The sequence below is a fragment of the Castor canadensis genome, chromosome 7 (assembly GCF_047511655.1).
Source record: "Castor canadensis chromosome 7, mCasCan1.hap1v2, whole genome shotgun sequence".
Taxonomy (NCBI): Eukaryota; Metazoa; Chordata; class Mammalia; order Rodentia; family Castoridae; genus Castor; species Castor canadensis.
This window is the reverse complement of record NC_133392.1, coordinates 90,205,043-90,226,082: the sequence shown is the minus strand read 5'-3', so window position 1 is coordinate 90,226,082 and position 21,040 is coordinate 90,205,043. Positions and strand designations below refer to the sequence as shown.

The following is a 21,040-nucleotide window of genomic DNA, read 5'->3' as shown; positions in this document are numbered from 1 at the left end:
TATATTTGTTATACAGGGGGGATTCATTGTGACAGTTCTAAATAGGCTTACATTGTACATTGGTTAGATCACCCCCATCATCTCTTCCCCTCACCCCTCTATCCAAGGTCCAGATTTTTAATAAATGCAAATTTTATCAAAACTTTTTTTTGCAGCAAGGTTTACTTATATAACTCAGGTTGGCCTCCAACTCTCAATCTTCCTTCCTCAACCTCTTGAGGAAGGATTACAGGCTTGTACCACCACTCTGGCTCTCAAAACTCTTGAAAAATAGATAATATCTGCTTTCTAAACTGCTGTAGAACATAGGAAAAAAAAATCAGAAAACTTACCAACTCATTTTATAAAATCTGCTCAATTCTTAAACCCAAATTCAAGAAAGGCTATACAGAACATTAAAAATGCTGACAACAATAACAACAAAATAATATAGCTATGCTCTATTTTGCTTACAAATACAGATCCAAAATTCCAAAGATAAAGTAAATGCAATAAACTAAAATAAAATTCTTAAATAAAATATTAGAAAAGTGAATCCAGCAGCAGTCAAAGAATAATACAAACATATCTATGATTTTTTTCCTAGGAATTCATGGTTGATTCAACATTTGGAAATCCATTAATGAATTTCCTTATATTACCAAAGGAGAAGAAAACATAGGATTATCTAAACAAATGCTGAAATTCAGCATCTCCTGATCAAAACTCTCATTTAAAGTTGAAAAGAAATTTCTTTAAAATAATAGTAAGTACATTCTAAAAATAAATTGCCATCAACACCTGACAATGAAACATTAAAAGGCTTTTTTAAAATAAAGACAGGCACAGAACCAGGTTTCTAGTCACTACTATTCTAGAAGTTCTAATCAATGTAGAAAATCAGGAAAATAAATTAAGGGAAAGTGATATTATTATTTACCTAAAGAATCCACAATAATTCATTAAAATGGGTATAACATGAAAATACATTTCTTACACAGCACCAATAAGGTGATGTAAATGGAAAAAGACTACACTAACAATGAGAATAAAATTCATTAAAAACTAAGAATAAACCTAATAAGACAGGTATAAGAACAGAAAATAAAATAATGTAACCTTATTAAGGGAAATGTAAGAAGATCTAAGTACATGAAAAGACATGTTTGTCTATAGAAAAAGAGTCCATACTAGAGGAGACCAATGAGCTGAACTTTTCTGAAAAACAAATTATGAGTATTTGCTCTCACAGATCTCAAAAGATCCTGTAATAGTATAATAAGTAAAATAATGTTACATGGACCCGGAAACAGACTAACAGATTGAGGGATTAAAACAGGTCAGTGAATATTTGAGAGTTTAGTTTATGGTAAGGGAAGCATTTTAGAAAAGTAGAAAATAGTTCAACTGTTCAATAAATAAAATTAAAACAGCTGTCTATCAGTTTTAAATATAAATTCATCTCCTACAACTTATTACCAATATAAACCTTCCACAAGCCTTAAAGAGTTAAAAATAAACTATACATACATTAGGATCAGAATATAGAATATTTTTACATAGTTTAGGTAGGGAAAGCATTTCTAATGAAGAAATAAGACCCAAAATCTATAAAGGAAAAGACTGCCAAGTTTTATTATGTAAAATATTCTATACAGAAAAAGATACCACTGTATTAAAAGGTAAATGCAGATGGGGAAGTGTACCTGTAATATATTTTTCAACATAGTTGCAAAACTACATTAATATTTAAGATATATAAGAAGTGACTAAAATCATTAAGAAAAAGACAACAACTTAATGGGAAATATGTAAAGCACATGAACAGGCAACTTCCAGAGGAAAAAGGGCAAATTACTTAGTAGTAATAAGGGAAATATAAATATGAAAGAAAAGTGAGATGTATTTTCTCACATATCAGATTGCCAAACATCAAACAGAAATGTGGGTGGTGGGTATGTAATTTGGGCAAAATGTTGGGAAGGAACATGTTAAAATTTAAAAAGTGAATACTTTTGTAGGAAAAATTGAATATAGGAGCCTATTTTGATGGCAATATTTTTAGATGTGTCAGCGCTCATGTTTATTAAAAATTAATCACATTATATAATTTATTTTGAACATACAGACAAAAGACAAGAAATTCTTAGTAACTGAAATAAGAAGAAGTAAGCCTGAGTGGTAAGAGGTCAGTAAATAATGGAATACATATAAGGAGCCTGAAAGGTAAATCTTTTTCAGATAAAATATGGAGTATGCAATGGTCTCTGAAAGGCCTTGTCACCAAAGTCTAGCATTGGTGACATTTAAATGGAGATGGAGCATTTTATAAATAAAGTTCATGAAACAGCTATAAGATTAAATTGAATAATCTTTTAAATATATCAGTTTAACACTGTTATTTTTTAAGAAGTCTAAAACATATCAACAAAACATTTTACTATCATAGGTTCCAAGTATCATGCTATACTTGTTCCCAACACCATGCAAAGTTCACACAACTAGAGACATAAATAGATGGTGTGGAGATTTACTACAGCTGGTTAGAAAAACAGTCACTGGACAAAGCACGAGGAGCCCAAGCACAGAAAGAAAGCTCACGTCAAGTAAACCTCATTTTCGAAGCAATTTGCTAACTGTAACAGCATGGTTTCATACAGATATTAAATTCTGATTTTAAGTGCTAGGCATATAAACTTTCCTACTTAGGTTAGGAGTTATAATCTGATTTTTGAAAACCTCATTTCATGTTTTATTTCCATTTTCAGTTTTTTTTCCTCTTTCCTTTTCCATCCAGAAACCACTAAGCCATTTAAGTCCTGTGGAATGCTTACAATTCTCCCCATCCCATGGAGATAGATTTTCAATGGAATTGGTGTATTCTCTGTAAAGTCAATCAAGGGACAAAGCTGGAAGGACATGGATACATTTCTTTTCCATCCATAGAGACTCAGTTCTGGAAACAAATCAAATACTGACCACAGCACCTCTAGTTCCTCTGGCACCCTTAGGACCGTGTTCTCCAACTTGTCCAGGAGTGCCTCTTTCTCCAACATCTCCTGTGGGTCCAATTTGTCCTTTGTCACCCTGTGGATGACATTAGTATGAGATAGAAGTAAGAAAAAACAAATTTATACTCAGATTGATTAACTATATTATATACTTGAGTGACTCCAGAGGATAAACAGGAAGCAAAATTCTGTAAATTATTAAGCTTGCTTTAATAGTTCTGTAGATCACCACTAACAATAACATACTATCAGTATACAAGTTATTTGAAAAACTAAGAGTGATTTTGGAAAATGATTAAAAAGATCATATGTATATGTATATATATATATATATATGTATGTATATATACGTATTTGCTAGTACTGGAGATCGAACTAAGGGCTCACACTTGCTAACCAAGTGTAAATGTCACAATGTACCCACAGTACAAAAATAATATGATAAAAAATAAATAAAAACAAACAAAAGACAAAAGGAGGACATTTTTGGTATTCCTAATAGTTTTTAGACTTTACATTTCTAGGGATGGAGGTGGTTGTAATGACCTGTGCTACCTCTAATGTTGATTTTACTATGAATTTTCCTCCTCCTCTTTCTCTTCTTTTTCCTTCTTCTTGTATGTGTGGTGCTAGGGATTGATTCCAGGACAAGCACTCTAACCACTGAGCAATACTCCCAATCCTAAATATAATACTAGGTATGATGAAAGAGACTGCAAGATTGGGATTATTCTCATGTGTGTAAATTCATTTATCTTTTTTTCATATTATTTCTTCTATTGATCAAAACTTCTGAGAATGGTGGACTAGGTGTATTAGCTGTAGAAAAGCAGGAATTGAACTATGGAAAGTAGAATATGGTGTAATTAGAATTTAATTATAATAAATATATTCCAAACTGTCAGAGTCCAATGCGAAAAATGTTCCTTTTCTTCATCAACATTAAGACAAACTATTAATCCAATAGAAACATAAATTTCTCATTATAACTTATTAGAATTTTACAAATATGTGAATTTTTTTCAGTAAAATACAAAGTAAGCATGTGAAAAAGATATTCTTAACTTCTGGTTCTTATTACATGAGAAAGATAAAATCATAACCTTTTTTTTTTTTTTTCATTTTTCTTTTATTATTCATATGTGCATACAAGGCTTGGTTTATTTCTCCCCCCTGCCCCCACCCCCTCCCTTACCAAATCATAACCTTTTTAACTTAGAAAAAACACATTAAACAATAAACCCAGAAACAATTACAATCATAATCTTTTCCTCAAATATTTTACTAAAGTTGTTTTCAAATATCACAAGTCATATAGTATTTTCATTTTATCTCTTTTCTTGCACGTGACCTGTTAAAACACTTTTTGGCAAATGACACAAAGCAAAATCAAAGATTTTTTTTTCAAATTGCAAACTGGAATATTTGCATTCAAATTATTAAGGTAATATGCACTTCTAACTGAAACTTATACAACTGTATCTTTAAAACCCAAATTTATAAATTCTTATTTCTTTATAGCTAATATAAATAAAGATATTACAAGCATTCTGTGTAGCTGTGGGCACATAGGAAAAAAGAAAAGCAGAATGAAAAGAAATAAAATGAAAATAACCTTTTTTCCTGGATGACCTCTTTGTCCTGGAGTTCCCAAAATTCCTTCTGGTCCCTGAACATTCATAATAAAAAAAAGAAATAGTGGTTAAAGAGTGGAGTGTCAAAATACTTAGATATTTATTAAATTTAACAGTAAGTAAAAGAGAGCTACTTTTCACAATATTATTTTTGTGTAATTATTTAAAAAGAGACCACAGTGATTTAGACGCATAGCTGTTACCAGCTACAAAGTTCACACACACAAATTGGCCAGTATAAGAACAATTAAACTGCTCTTAAGGAAAAAAAAATTATTTGGTTTTAGTATACCCATTTTAATTAACAAGATGGAATTAAAGTAAAGCCAAATGCTGCATCCATTTTAGCACTTTCATGTGAATCTTGTCAAAAGACTCAGATTATAAAATATATCTACTACATGGGTAAGGAAAATCTCATTGAAATGTAAATGATTAAAGAGGGGATTTTTGATCTGCAGGGTAAAAAGGAGAAAAGGAAATACAGAGAATGAAAGGAGAGCATATTAAATTTTTTCAAATAGTATTTTTATTTCACTTGGTGCTTTGTTTAGTCAAAAGTAGAGGAAAAGTTTTCAATATACGTATTTTTTACCAAAAAGTACGATGCCATGTGAATTTTCAGATCAATGACGGATAGGCTTAAGTGTGACCCATCATAAACCAGGTTGCAAATTTGAAAGTGGCTAATAATTAATAACAACATTCCTTTCATTAGTTGGAAATGAAAACGGAAATTTCAGATTTGTGTCCCCAAAGCTTGGCAAACTGATGCAGACAAGAAATAAATTGTGGTTTACCACTGTGCTATGTAGGCTCTTAATAAATATTTGTTGAACGAATAAACAGATACCTAAGGAAATGACTCATGCCCTACGCTCTGAAGCAAATGCTCGCCTAGCCTTGGAAAGCCACCCAATTTACAGGCCAAAGTGGTTCTATTTTGTTGCTGTAGCCACAGCTGCATCCAGAGGTAGAAATGAGACTTTGTAGCTCGTAAGGTCTCTGTAAAGGTGGATGATTAAACTCCATAGAAAGTAAGAGTGTGAGCTTTGAAAAATTGGTCTATTCTGGCTCTGGCATTTACTAGTTACAGAGCCACAGACAGATTATTTAATTTCTAACAGCCTGTTTCCTTCCTAAAGAAAACGGGTCTAATAAAAACCTCTTGTTTTACTAATTAAATGAGATAAAGCAGGTAAAGCTTAGAAAGAACTGCATGTATAGTGAAGAGCTCAACAAATGTTAGTTTTCACTATCTTCTGCTCTTTTTAAAATATATTATGCAACATTTAACTGTGTGTAAAGATAATAAAAACATAATGAAAACTCATGTACTCAACATCCACCTTAAGGAACAGGATAAATTATATGTGTAAATAATTGAATCCCCCCATTTAAACATTTAATGAAACCCCATTTATACATTTATCTTTCCAAACATTGTATCCTCTTTTCCTACTCAGGTACAATCATCATACTGGATTTATTTATCATTTCCATGCATTTCTTTATACTTTTACTCCATTGGCATGTGTCCTCAACCAATATATCATTATTTTGCATCTCTTTAAACTTTAAGCAGTAGCATATTTTATGTATTTTTCTGAAAATTTCTAAAAACACATTTTTTTACTATTTTCATTAGCATATACCAGCAGTACAAGGGGTTTTCATTGTGATTATTCCAAAGATGCATACAGTATACTTTGAACAAGCTCAGTCCCTCTATTATATTCCCACAGTTCCTTCCCTTCTGCCTTCTTTTCAGTGTTTGGTGGGTTTACTACGCTGTTACAATTATTCAGTGTGTGTTTAATCCTTTTTCTCCCTCCCTCCCTCCCTTCTTCCCTCCCTCCCTTCCTTTTTTTCCCTTTTTCTTTCTTACTGCTGTAGGATTCCATCTTGTCATCAAACCACAGTTACACATTTTTCCTAATGATTTTTTGTTACAGACAACGCTATAATACAAACATCCTATGCATACTTCAAGGTGTCCATATCAAGAGGTTTTTTTTAATGGTATATATCCTGGAGTTAATTTGTTGGACTGCAGGATTAGATAGATATATCTTCAAGTGTATAGATATTGTCAAATTGTCTTCATCACTTTCCATTCCCGCAGCAATGTTTAAGAGCTCTAATTGCTCCGTATGTTCTATAACACTTGATACTACCAGACTTAAAATTTGTCTACCTCATGAGTGAAAAATATGTTATTGTGATTTCAATTTGCATTAGTGGTCATTAAGAAGGAATGTACTGATATCAAATTTTACTAAATGTTTTTTGTTTCATTTATTGTGGTGATTATATTTTCTCTAATTTATAAAATATATGACTTACCTTTACGATATTTAAAATGTTAAACCTTTGTTGCAATACTAGTCTAAGAGGGAATTCACACAACCTTTAATATCAGTACTTCACAACATTTACATATGCACATATCAGCTGGCACACGATAAGAATACCTGCCAACCAACAGTTGGGCTTAGGCATCACTGTGTTTATATAAATATTTACTATTTGTGGGTCTTCTGTGCATACTCAAAATAGAAGTGCTGACATTGATGGAAACTGATAGTCTGATAAAGTTGTGTATTGGGCTAGGAATACAGCTCAGTGGTAGACCATTTGCCTAGTATGTGCAAGGCTCTGGGTTCAATCTCCAGCAGAACACACACACACACACACACACACAATTGAGTCATTTGTTATTACTCTCTGAGATGACTTATTCATTCATCTCTGCAAACCTCCATTCCCACCTCGTTTAGAAGTTAGCAAAACCTTGCCTCACAACTTATTAGGATACAATAGCAATCAAATTAGGAACTGGAAGTTTCTAATCTCAAATCTAACCTACCAACATCCTTGTTTACATCACCAAATATTCTGCCTCTTTTTTCTTGTAGAGGAAGAAGTACCATTCCCTGAGTGAGACCAGCTCCTCACTTGTGCTCTGCAGCCCATGCCTACTTACTTATTTAAGGCTCTCTCTTCTGAAAGAATCTTTCTCTTTCTTGAACAATTATCCATTTCTCTCTTTAGTGGACCATTCCCAACAACATTCATAGGGACTTAAAATTACTCATTAAAAAAATTCTCAATCTTCTGTGTCTCCCTCCCTTTTCATTCATTCATTTCTTCTGTATTTTTCTAGACACATTTTCTGTTTCCTCTTACAGCAAACCTTTTTGGAAGACTTGTTCACATTCATGGTCACCACTCTTACCTCTCATTCTCTCTTTACTGGACTTTTGTTTTCACCATATCGCTGAAACAATGCTACAGTAAAATCTAATGATAGTTTTTTTTAATTCTTTGTTTTCATGGCAGCATTCTTCCCTTGTTTTCAACTTTTAACATTTCCCTAAATAAAGACTTCTTCCGCTACCAACCTTTTGATGTTGGAGAACTCTCTTCCATCTTTTAGGTGACTTATCCTGTCTCCAGGTCTTTATATACTATCTGCATTCAAAAATGATTCCTAAGTTACATAGCCTGTCCTTAGTTTACTACTGTCCTGATTACCCTACCCAATGACATCTCTTCTTGAATTTCTAGTAGGCATCACAAATCTTATGAGTTTAAAACCCAACTCTCAATTTCCTCCTGCTACCCCTAGACCATGTCTCTCTTCTAGTCTTTCTCATCTTCACTGTAATGGAGCAATGTTTCAAAAATTATCAAAATACTTTTTTTTCTCTTTTGCCGTTTTGAATCCCAGGACTTTGCTCTTTACAGCCTACCTAAGGGGTTCATATGCCCAAGGGGTGAATATCTTAAGAGAAGACGTTTCTGTTTTCCTAACATAGTATGCATGATAATGTACAATTTTCATACATTAATTGTACAAGGGGGTTTCATTGTGAGATTTCCATAGATATGCATAATGTACTTTGAAGAGGTTTACCTCCTCATTATACTACCATAATTACCCTCCTTCCCCCCTTTTAAAACAGTATTTAGAGGGTTTCATTATGCTATCATATATATATTATATATATATGTATACATTATATATGTGTATATATGTACATATATATATATAATACTTTGATCCTCTTGATCCCCCAGTTCCCTATCCTTTTCTCCTCTCACTTCCTGCTGATTTCCCCTTCAAGACAGTCTCCTTTTATGATCATGTTCCATTATCATCATCATCATCATTTTACGTCTAGATTCTGCATATGAGCAAAAACATGCCATATTTTACTTCTTGAGCATGGCCTATCTCAACATTATAATCTCCAATTCCACCCATTTTCCTGCAAACAACATAATTTCATTCTTCTTTATGATAAAATAATACTCTATTGTGTATATATACCATATTTTCTTTATCCATTCATCAGTGGTTGGGCACCTAAGCTGATTCCATAGCTTAGGTATTGTGAATAGTGCGGCAGTAAACATGGGTATATATTATCTCGTGTTCATTTATACTCCTTCAGATATATGTCTAAGAGTGGCATATCAGGGTCATAAGGCAGCCCAATTTTTAGTTTTTTTGATAAACCTCCATACGATCACTACAGTAGTGTACATTCTCACCAACAGTGTATAGGGTTCCTTTCCCCCCAGTATCCTTGGCCAACACTTGTTTGTTTTCTTAATGATCGCCATTCTGACTGTGGTGAGATGGAATTTCAGTTTTATTTTGATTTATCAATTCAAAATGGATCAAGGATCCATTGACCTGTAACTTTGAAACTATTGCAGGAAAAAAACAGGGAAAACACTTGAAATATAGGAATACACAATTATTCTCTGAATAGGACTCTAATTGCCCAGAAAGTAAGGTCAATAATTGACAAATGGGATTGCATCAAATTAGAAAGTGTCTGCACATCAAAGGAAACAATTACCAGAATGAAGAGATGACCTCCAGAATGGAAGAAAATCTTTGCCAGCTATTCAGATAAAGGACTAATACCAAGATTATAGAAAGAACTCTAAAAATTAGACACCAAAAGAACAAATAACCCAATTAATAAATTGGGAAATTAATGGGACAGTTCTCAGAATAAGAAGTACAAATAGCTAATAAATACATGAAGAAATACTCAACATCCTTACCTATGAAGGAAATGTTTATATCTTTTAACATTCTACAAGTTGAGCCTGGAGTACCCAGATCTCTTGTAGAGAAGACACACTTTTTTTGTAACTGCAAGGCTTTTAAAAGATGGTGGAAGAATGAGGATATCAAATAGGCGTAAAGAGAAGCTTAGACTTTTTGTGCCAGTTAAAGATAGAAGGCAGAGAGAGGGGTGGAAGGAAAGGGAAGAAGGGGAGGGAGAGTGAAAGGGACCAAGTGAGGGGTGAGAGAGAAGAGGGATTAGGGGGAGGGAAACAATGAATGAATGAGTATTGTTAGACTTTCTTTTGGCAGTGATAAATCTTTGTTCCCCACTACTCATTCCAAGATTCAGAAAGGTATCTTCTCTCTAGATATTTCCTGGTTTGTAGCCATATCAATATAGTTGCTCAACAAAGTCAAATGAGGAAGGCCACCTGATTAAATTTTCCTAAGCTACTCTTTGGTTCCCATGATGTAGACGGGAATTCAGAAATAGAGCTTATGGAAGGCAAGGGTGCTCACTACTCAAGGAGGACATAGCTTGGTAATAAGGGCTAAAGATCAGTTTACCTGGGCAAGGACTGAGTTGGACTCACAGAAGACTTCAGAGGGATCCACAGAAATTAGTGGGTGCTGATATGATGTTAGTTCAGCAAAGAAACACTCACCTGCCCCACACAGAAAACTACCAGTTGCAGATATCATTACCAGAGGTTAACAGGTTAGGCAGTGGGCAGATTTAACAAGGGACTTTACCATGTCCCAATTGATAAGAAAGTACCTGCCCCAAAATCTATGGCCACTTCATTCTCACTATCACAAGACACAAAGATTCAATTTTGGAAAGGAGTGAAAGGGGAAGGTCAAAGACTAGTAAAATGGAGAGACTAATCATCTTGATTGGGCACTACCTGAAGGGACTACTAAAGTATAGGGTTAGTTTACATGTATGCATTCCACTGGATTGGATTTTTCTCTTTGCCTCGCTCCATTTCCCTACTGCATCCCAGAAATTAGTAAGTGGAACCTTGTGAGGAAAACTGGATGAGCCAGAAATACAATGTTACTTATTTTTACATGTGTAGGTATAAATTTGTACTCTTGTTACACATTTAATGCCATGCTCACCCACTTTGTTTTCCAGCTAAAAACTATAGTATATTCTTTCTTTTTTTTCTCACTTTCTCAACATCCAAACCATCAGCAAATCCATTGTCTTGAATCTGATCACTACCTCTGTTGTTCTCTTGCATTCTAAGCCACCATCCTTGTCATCTAAACACCACAGCCTTTAAAGTATGTGTATGGTCCAGTTTTACCTCATAGTTCAATTCTTTACCTTAGCCCCAAATGAACACTAAAATTTTAATCATATACCTTTCTGTTTAAACTGGTCCAAATGGCTTCCCATTGCTATTAGAAAAATATACAAATTGCGATTAGAATGATATCTTACTATGGTGGACGATGCCTTGCCCAATCTGACTCCTACTATTTCTCTGACATCATGTTTTCCAGTTATTTACTATAACTCTAGCTACACTGTCTTTTTGCTGTTTTTTTTTTTTGTTTTGTTTTTAATAGGCTGAATCTTCCTGCTTTAGGGCCTTTGTATTACATATTCCCTCAGTCTAGAAAGTTCTTTTTCTCAAATATTAACATGGCTGACTCCCTTTCATACTTGGGTGTCTGGTTCAATGTAACCTCAGGTCATCCTTCAGTGGTCAAACCAATTTAAGGTAGCCCTTTACCTAGTTAATCTATGTACAAATACCATTATTTTATTTTTTTCAAAGCACATTTCAGTACCAGAAATTATCATTCTTGTTCACATTATTTTCCCACGAGAATATAAATTCATGACATCAGGAACTTGTCTATTTTGTTCACTCCTATAAATTAGTATCCAGAACTGTGCTTGGCAAACAGTTGATACTTAATGAATATTTAATGAGTTAGCATATGAATATTGGAATGCACAAGAAGTGGAACATATTTAGTCTTAACCAGACAGCAAGCCAGTCTAGTAGATATTTACTTGTAAGGAAACAATTTAAAAAAATGTACTAAATATTAGATATGAAACCAAAGTTTGTGAATAAAAGGCAAAGTGTGGTGAGATATTTTTATAATTTTTTAGCTTGGAGGGAATGGAACAAATGAATCTTGTAGGAATTTTATGCATAGTAAATTTTTGCACATATTTGATGAATACATTATGTGTGAGAAAAGGGGCTGTCTTAGTAGTATTTTCTTTGTCAGGTCTCCTCTGCTTCTTTTGTTCACATTTTTTTTCTCTTCAAAGCTATGCTATTGTGTGTGTGTGCAAATTTTCACTGGTATAAGGTTGATTTTATTAGTGTTTGTCATCTAATGTATAAGTAATATTTTGCTTCAAAATGTTGCTTTTAAAAGTTAACATTGCCCACTTCAACCCATTGTATATTAAGAGGCTTGCAGGGCATATAGTAAAAATAGCCACATTTTCTACAATGTGCATGTTAAATGCATTTGCTCTATATTATAGAAATTAGAATGCTGTTTTATATGATTTGTATATCTTACTTTTATTTGAGGTATGGGTTTTGAACTCAGGGCCTCTGCTTACTAGGTAGGTGCTCTATCAGTTGGACCATGCCTCCAGCACTTTTTTCTTTTGCTTTAGTTATATTTTAGACAGTCTTGTGTTTTTTGCCTGTGGTCAACCTTGGACGATAGTCTCCTACTTATGCCTTCCATGTAGCTGGGATTACCGATGTAAGAATTTGTGCCCAGCTGCATATCTCACTTCTATATGCAATAATGTGCTATGAACATTCATGTACAAGTTTTTGGTTGAACACCTGTTTTCAGTTGTTTTTGGTATATATTTTGGAGTGGAATTTCTGTGTCATATTGTAAGTCTGTGTTTAACATTTTAAGGAACTGCCAAACTGGTTTACAGAGCAAGTGCATCAGTTTATTCTCATCAGCAATGTACAAAAGTTGCAATTACTCTAAATCTCCATTAAGACTTGTTATTTTCTTTTTGGTTATAATAATCTTTGTGAGTGAGAAATGGCATATCATTGTGGTTTTTATTTGCATTTTTCTGATGGCTAAGAGGTCAAGCACTTTTTCATGTGCTTTTTGACTATTTGTACATCTTTGGAGAAATTTAAATTCTTGTTCCATTCTGTAATTGGGTTATTTGTCCTTTTGGTATTTAATTGTTAATATATTCTGGATAGAAGCCCCTTATCATATATGATTTGCAAATATCTTCTCCCATTTTGTGGATTGTCTCTTCACTTTTTTGGTGGTGTCCTTTGAGGTAAAAAAATCTATTTTAAATAAAGTCCAATTTATCTTTCCATTTTTGTTTCTTGTTAGATAACTTTAGTTGTTATCTAAAAAAGGTTTGCTTAATCTAAGATCATAAGAGATTTGCTATTATGTTTTTTTCTAAGACTTTTTTAGTTCTAGTTCTTACATTTAGGTCTATTACCCATTTTTTTACTTCATTTGCATAATGTAAGGTGGTGTCCAACTAAATTTTTCACACATGGGTATCCAGTTGTACTAGCACTATTTGTTGAAAAGAACATAATTTCTCCCTATTGAGTTCTCTTGTAAAATTACATGTTTTTCTAATTCAAATTAATTTTGTTCTTTTCTTATAACATTTCATACATTTATACTCAATAACCCCAGATAATATTAAATGAAGTTTGGAAATGATAGAGTGATTCTCATTGGAAAACTATCTTCTTCTGCTTGAAGCCTCTCACTCACACTTTGAATAAAACCCGACTTCTTACCATGGATTACAATGTCATGCATGACATGCTTCCTACCTGTTTCTTGAAGCTCATCTTAAGTAACTTTTCACTATCCATTGTGCTGCAACTGGAATAGCTTCCTTTTAGTTTCCTACAAACACTTAGCTCATTCTCACATCTATGTCTGGGCTGCTCCATCTACCTTGAAGGCTCTTCCTACAGTTCTTTGCATGATGGATTCCTTTTAATTTTTCATATCTCAGTTTAATTATCCCTTATACAGAGAGGGGTCCCTCACTGCTCTAGTAAAAATATGCTATCTAATCTTAACTAGTTACTTTTCCTATCCTCAATCTGTCTTTTCCTTTTATGACCCTATTTTTCTTTTTCATTTCACTTTCTTGTTTTTAACCTATTTATTTATGTCATTGTATTATCACAATCTGTAATTATTTCTAATCTATTATCAGTCTTCTCTTTTAGATTATAAGATTTGGGATCAGGAAACTTGCTAATCTTGTTTCTCACTTCATCTCCAAAGCTTAGCAGAGTTCTTGGCTCGTAGAAAGTATTCAAAAACTTTGTTGAATTTATGAATGGAAAAATACATTTTATAGAGTCATGGACCATAAGGCTGAGTAAAATTTTAGAAATCTAAGCTAATGCTGGATGTGCCTGAAGAAAATTTATACAGAAGCTAGTATGTTAAGTAGACATACAAAGACCTCTTTGGAGTAAAGTAGGAATAAAAAGAACAGAGACATGCTAATTCAACACCTTCTTGACACAACCATCTTGGGAGGGTCTGCATGGCTCTAACCCCTTTATTATGTGTTATGTATGAACTGAGAAATCAAAGAATGACTTTCCCAAGGATGTTCAGCTCTTCAGCGGGAGAGCAGGGGTTTTAACATTGGTTGCACAGTGGTGAGCATAGGAGTTTCAATTTCTATATTGCTTTATGATGGAATAGCTCAGAACAAACCCCTACCACAGAAACCATTCAGATGACAAAGATTTAGATAATTCTTTACTACTGAATGTCACTTAATGCCACAAACCCAAATTCCCAACTGATTGTTTCTCAGAGTTTCCAAGGAAACTGTCTCATATGACCTTAAGCAGATCAGAAAAAGTACATTTCAATAACTCCAACTGAATTTTTTCTTGAAGGAATAAAACAAGATAATTTCATTTTAATATGTTCTCTCTGGAGTTCATAGGTCTACATGTGTTTAGATCTTAGATATCATTGTAGTAGAATTTTTAGAAATGGATGACAGACCGTAAGTCAGACAGATGTTTCTTCTCAAATACCTCCTGACTCTTTTTTCACATAGATTTATGATTTAGGCATCTGAACATTTTAGCATAGAATTAAGCCTAAAATATACATTTTTCTTCTGTTCAAAGAGGTTTATGGCTTGGATTTGGAATTTGTTAACTGATGCCTTATTTTTCAGCCCAGATCTCATTCTTAATCCTCTAGGAAGAGCTTCTCTTTTCTTGAAAAGAAAAGTGTATATTTTTCTTTCTTGTTTATTTTGCAAGAATACAAGGTAGCATCTTTGTGATATTGCCCAAGGAAGAATTTTTAAAGTGCAAAATAACTCCAACATCAGACTTTCTGATTAAGCAATAGTTCCTTGGATCATAAAATTCTTTTGAAAAAATATGCCATGGTATTTTTATTGAGTTTATAAGCTGAAAGGCATTTAAAATTCCAAGGAGAACAACAAAAAGAATAAAAAAGAAAGACACATGTGTTGTTACTAAAAAAAGGCACCAAAGATGTGTACTGGGCAGGATTGCTCCTGGGAAAAATTATGAAACAGATGAGATCTGTTTTTATCATTTTTCCATCTCCAATCCCCTTTTCCTTCTCTCCTCTCACCATCAGCAGCTGTCGTGCTGCATCATCATTCCCTGAGAGTCCCTGCTTGGTATGCTATCGTATGTTTAGGCCTTTCATTTTCTTCGTTCTACATTTTCCCTCCCCATCAACTTTTAGGATTCTGCTATTTAAAAAAGCCCATGCTGCAGTATAAACTCATGGATTTTAAATATAAAAATATAGTGTTTTGGTGATGCTGAGAGTCAAACCCAGGGCCTTGTCAATGCTAGGCAAGCATTCTACCACTGAGCTGCATCTCTATCCCTCCAGAACATAAATTTGTCAAGAATTAAGACGATAATAAAAATTTCTTGGCATTCGTTACTTCACTTATCTGATGCTAATGGAAGAGAAATGAATTATTTGAAAAAGACAAAAACTATCCACAACTTGAAGAAGGTAAAATGCAGGCCCCAAAGGAGATGATAAAGTGAGGCTTAGAGACCAGAAGTCAGAACATAAGGGAGTTAGTGCCAGCTCTGCCAGCTCTCCTGCCATCTTATATAAACATCTGCACTTTCTTTGTCTGAGTTCTTTCAGTAGTAAAGCAAGAAATAATAACATCGATAGGTTATTAGAAGGATCTTTGACAACACTTAAGTGAGTATACATTGCTCAGTGTCTGAAACTTAAGGTAGTTTGAGGGAGGATTCCCTAAGACTCTGTGTGCACTGTGGCAGAGCACCGTCCACAGGGTCTAGAACTGAGAGGACAGGACAGAGGAGATACTTACTTTACAACAAAGGTAAAATTGAAGGGACAAATGACTTGATTTGTCAATGCTCAAAAACAGGCAATGCTTCTAGTTTATTCTTATTCTTAAATGTCGCTTTGAAATATGCTGGAGCAGTCATCTATTATTTTGGAGAGATGTGTTATAGCATTATTTGAATTGCTAATCAAGGAAGTATTGTCATGGGTTAATATGAATAATTAGATGGCCAGTTTGTGCTTTGTTTATGGGCTCTGTTATGTTTTTTTCTGATAGAGCTGGCTTTCCTCTTAGTATGGCAAACCTTACTGAGCTGACCAGGGCGAGGGTTAGATCATAGAAAGGACCATTAATGATCTGGAGGTTAGAAGCCAGAGGAAGATAAGGATGGGGAAAATGCATAAAGATTACCAACTTTTTAGTCACTAGTTTATTCTCTCTGCGTGATGAATTTATGATTGGTTCCTCAGTCTCTACTAAGTCCCATGTGGAAATATGGAGCACAGAAGCACTGAGGTTTATCAGAAGAAGTAAAGACAGAGAATCTGCTTTTGAAGACCTAGGATCTTCCAAGGAGAAGAGACACATATGCTTAAAAGTTAGGTTTGAATAATTAATTGATTAACTGATTGATTGATTTTGGTGGTACTGTGGCTTGAACTTAGGGCCTTGCACTTGTTAGGCAGGTACTCTACTGCTTAAACCATACCCCTGATCCTTTTATGCTTTATTTTTTGAATAGGGTCTTGGTTTTTTCCTGGGGCTGGCCTCAGACCACGATCCTACTACTATTGCCTCCAGTGTAATTGGGTTGACAGGCATGCGACACCACACAAAGTTTATTGATTGAGATGTGGTCTTGCTATCTTTTTTGCCTAGGTTTGTCTGTGACTCCCAATTTCTGCCTCCTGAGTAGCTGGAATTACAGGCATACATCACTACACCTGACCTGACTTTGAATATTTATGAGACTGACGCGCTACCTACTGAGCTAACGTGGCTCCTGTGACTTTGAATATTTAAAAGACTGAAGAAGACTGCCAGAGTACAGAGGAAAATGAAATCATTTTCTGGTAGGGTTATAAGGCATGTCTCCAAAGAAAGAAGCATATCTCCAAAGACAAGAAAATTTAGAAAAGATAGATTAATTTCCCATGTTTAAAGGTATGAGACAAAAAAGAGGAAGAGTAAAAGAGTAAAAAGACCAGAGAACTATATTGGAAGAATATAACAAATATTATATGTGTTGAGGCAAGAGAAGAGCTACTCTCATTATTTGTTATATCTTTCATTTCCCTCAAGGGGAGAGAATTTGTCCACTATGGCATTTAGAATTTTCTTTAAAATAATATAGTTTAGGATATTGATAACTTCTGTTATGTTGCAAAGAATTTTATCCTGGGCTGACTGGATTACTCTATAATAATAATGCCAGTTTCATGACTAAAGATCTAAAATAATCAACCAAACTAAATATGAGACAACTCAAGACATTCCCTACAAATGCTTATGACAGAAGTTCCATAGTTTATGAAAAAAGTATCTTTTCATTTTGAATCTTAAGAGGGATGATAATTAGTCCCAGCCTTGACCCTCAAGACACAGTTCAACGCCTGCAATTATCCAGTAGATATAAAAAGGGATGTGGGGGGATCAAAGTGTGTGCGTGCATGTATCTCTGTGTGTGTATGTGTGTGTTTATGTATGTGTTTGTGTGTGTATATGTGTATATGTGTGTATGTGTATATATGTGTGTCTCTGTGTGTATATGCATGTGTATGTGTGTATATGCATGTGTGCATGTGTGTGCATATGCATGTGTATATGTGTTTGTGTCTCTGTGTATGTGTGTGTATATGCATGTGTATGTGTGTGTATATGTATGTGTGTCTCTGTGTATGTGTGTTTTTATGTATGTGTGTGTCTCTGTGTGTGTATGCATGTATATGTGTGTGTATGTGTGTATGTATGTGTGTGTGTCTGTGTGTGTGTCTCTGTGTATGTGTGTGTATGTATGTGTGTGTCTCTGTGTATGTGTGTGTGTCTCTGTGTGTATGTGTGTGTTTATGTGTGTGTGTGTATGTCTCTGTGTGTTCACATACAGGCATTGAGCTCACTGAGTATTTGAAAGTGAACCCAGCAGTACTCACTGGAAGGCCCATTCGACCTGGTCTACCCAAGAACCCTATAGTTCCTGGCAAGCCCATCTCTCCTTTTTCTCCATCCTCTCCAGGAAGTCCTCTTCCTCCTAGCGTCCCCTGGAACCCAATGAAAAAAATTTAAAAAGAAATGCACTGCAATAATTATGTCACACAATAAAGTTTTTGGCACATAAAAGTTATGTGTAAGAGTTTACACAACTTCTATTTTATAACAGTAAATGTATAATTTACCTTTAATCCATCTTTTCCTTGGAGACCTTCTTCTCCAGGAGCTCCTGGTTCACCCTATTTTGTAGCAGAAACAGTAAGATTAATTTTTGAATATAAAAATTATTTTATTTTTTCCCCAGCATGTACAGAAAAAGCCAATTTGTATTCATTTATTTCTTCTTAGACTTTATAGAGCATTATTTAATCTGTCTTGAATAGTTCTATGGATGATTTAGCTAGTCAGAGTACAAGATGGTTTCAGAATACTAATCCACTTCAGATAATTGAAGGTAACACCTTCCTTTGATAGCTCTGGAAATTTACATAGGCAGACATATGTTTCTGCATTCAAGGGATATAAATACTACATCTCATGAAATATACTTCCTTGATATACTGAATTTATATAGATTGAAACAATGTGACTCAGTTATGATCATTCTATCTCATTTTTGGAGTTTCTATATTTTTTTCCTGACAGAGAGGCAAATATTCAGGCCATGCACAGTACATCAAGAAGCTGGCTTCTAGATAAAGAACTTACAATAAAAGTTGTTAAAGTAGCATTGGTTCTCAATACCTAAAGTATTTTAAAGTAAATTAATCAGTGCTTATTAACAGTTGCTTCAGCTCTCTCATCACTGGTGCTTGCATTATCCTTACCTCCTACTCCCATCTCCCAAGAAAGGGGAAATGAAAAGAAGCAAACCGGATGCAAAAATCTCTCTCTCTATTTTGTCTTTTAATGAACACATGCCTCTTAAAATTATCTTGGACACTGTCATGTTGGGAAAAAACTCCTTACCACAGCTCAAAATAAAGACTGTATTAGTATACCTTTCCTAAGTAATTAAATTGTAAATAGCTATAGCTATTACAAATACTTCTTCCTATCTTACTAAGTTAAAAACAGAAATTAGATTTCAGTCTTTCATTTGCCTTGTAAGGTCAGAAACTATCCGAAAGTTGATGCCTGTTATTCATGAATTTCTTCTTAATGCTACTGTGAGTGACAAATACAGTGATTCCACATTTTTGGCACAGGATATACACTATTAGGATACTAAATGTTCCTGAATTAGAATGTAAATAGGACTTAACAGTTTTTGAAATTATGGAATAAAGACAAACATTTTCTATAGTATTTCAGAAAGGTTTATTGTGCTATGTTTTGAGTGTTTAGCTGGTAAGTTTTAATTCCTGAAATAAGAGGGCCAGGGAATTGCAATGGTTTCCTGTCAGTACTCACTCGTAACCCTGGCTCCCCAGGTCCTCCAACACTGCCCACGGGTCCAACATCTCCCTGAAGAAACAAAGAGAAAGAATAAACACTTCTTCACTAATAGTGTATGTCTAATTGTGGAGGGCATATCATAGGGATAGGAATTCCAAAATACTTCTTGATTTTAACTGCTGGCCTCCACCTGATTTCAAGATGGGTGTTTGTCAAAATGGAGCAAATGTAGGGGACAGAGTGGTACAAGTTAGAGACTCTCCATTTACTTTTTAGGAATGTTACCTTAGCACCTGGTTCACCTTGCAGACCAGGTTCTCCTTCAATGCCTGAAGGTCCCTAAAACAGAATAATTGACATATTACGAAGGCAGTAACAACCTCATGAAAAGATGGCAGTAAGTTTTAACTCGAGGTGAGATACCTGTGTCCAGAAGAGGGTCTTTGCTGCCTCCTTATAAATTTCATGTCATCAGACCAGAATCTTTCCAAGATTAACAGTTCTGATGCCTAAACCAACTTCTGAAATCAAGGCCTTCAAGAGCATTTTCTTCCAAATGGTCCTCTCATATTTTAAATCTCAAAGAATGAAGTACAAACTACCTTCTACTGCAAAATTTCTACCCTCAGACATTTTTATTACTTTCTATTTATTTATTTGTTACCTTTGCTCCTCCCATTCTTTCCTACTGTGTCACTTCCTTAAGAATAATTTTTCTATACTGGTTTTATATTAAAAATCACACAAATAAAATCACATTTTTGGCAAGGGTTCTTCAGAGGGCATGTGATTTTGAGAAAAATATAAAGATAGTTAGAATGCTAAATGCTACCAAATTGGAATGTAAATAGGGTAAGTTGATGAATTTATTCTCATTATAAAAGAGAGAGATACGCTGAGCTATTTCACTAGTCTTCTTTATTGTGTGTTCAGTTTTTCTAAGGAGATTTTGGTTATTTTGACTTTGAAAACAGAATTTGCAACCTTTGGCTATTTCCAGGCCTGGAGTTCCTACAATTGCTGTTGTAATGTTTTTTGTCTCCTAGAGATATCCATCTTGTTTTTAAGCAAGATGTGTGTTCTGTGTGTTCCTCCCTTCCCCCCTTACTTAACTCACTCCCTTCCCTTACCTCCTTTCCTTTCTTCTCCTCACCTCTGATTTCTTTCTTTCCTTTCTTTTCTGTTTCCTTTCTGTCCCTCAGAAATTCATCAAAATTTCTGATCCATGGATGCTATTCTTCCTTATAATTATTGGAGATGAAAATACCTTTTACATCATTTCACATTATTTTAGATGGGAGTTCAGATTATCATTTTGAATCAGCTTCTGCAATCCATATTCATTTTTTTCTGT

At 34.2% G+C, this 21,040-nt stretch overlaps 1 protein-coding gene and 1 long non-coding RNA gene across 11 annotated transcripts in view; one reads left to right on the top strand and one right to left on the bottom strand.

The window, feature by feature from the left end:
- Col24a1 (collagen type XXIV alpha 1 chain) overlaps nucleotides 1–21,040 on the bottom strand; it is a 353,893-nt gene that overhangs the window by 93,352 nt on the left and 239,501 nt on the right. For all 10 annotated transcript variants that reach the window (XR_012449831.1, XM_074079547.1, XM_074079548.1 and 7 more), the window contains 6 exons: nucleotides 19,972–20,025; nucleotides 19,702–19,755; nucleotides 18,474–18,527; nucleotides 18,231–18,338; nucleotides 4,606–4,659; nucleotides 2,959–3,066 (listed from right to left, as the gene is read on the bottom strand). Coding sequence is in view for 9 of the 10 variants with exons in the window: in XM_074079547.1 (XP_073935648.1) it covers nucleotides 2,959–3,066; nucleotides 4,606–4,659; nucleotides 18,231–18,338; nucleotides 18,474–18,527; nucleotides 19,702–19,755; nucleotides 19,972–20,025 (432 nt within the window). In the remaining variant the exon portion in view is untranslated. The remainder of the gene's footprint in view (nucleotides 1–2,958; nucleotides 3,067–4,605; nucleotides 4,660–18,230; nucleotides 18,339–18,473; nucleotides 18,528–19,701; nucleotides 19,756–19,971; nucleotides 20,026–21,040) is intronic.
- Nucleotides 1–21,040, top strand: part of LOC141424872 (uncharacterized) — a 196,170-nt gene that overhangs the window by 91,385 nt on the left and 83,745 nt on the right. The gene's annotated exons all lie outside the window — the stretch shown is intronic.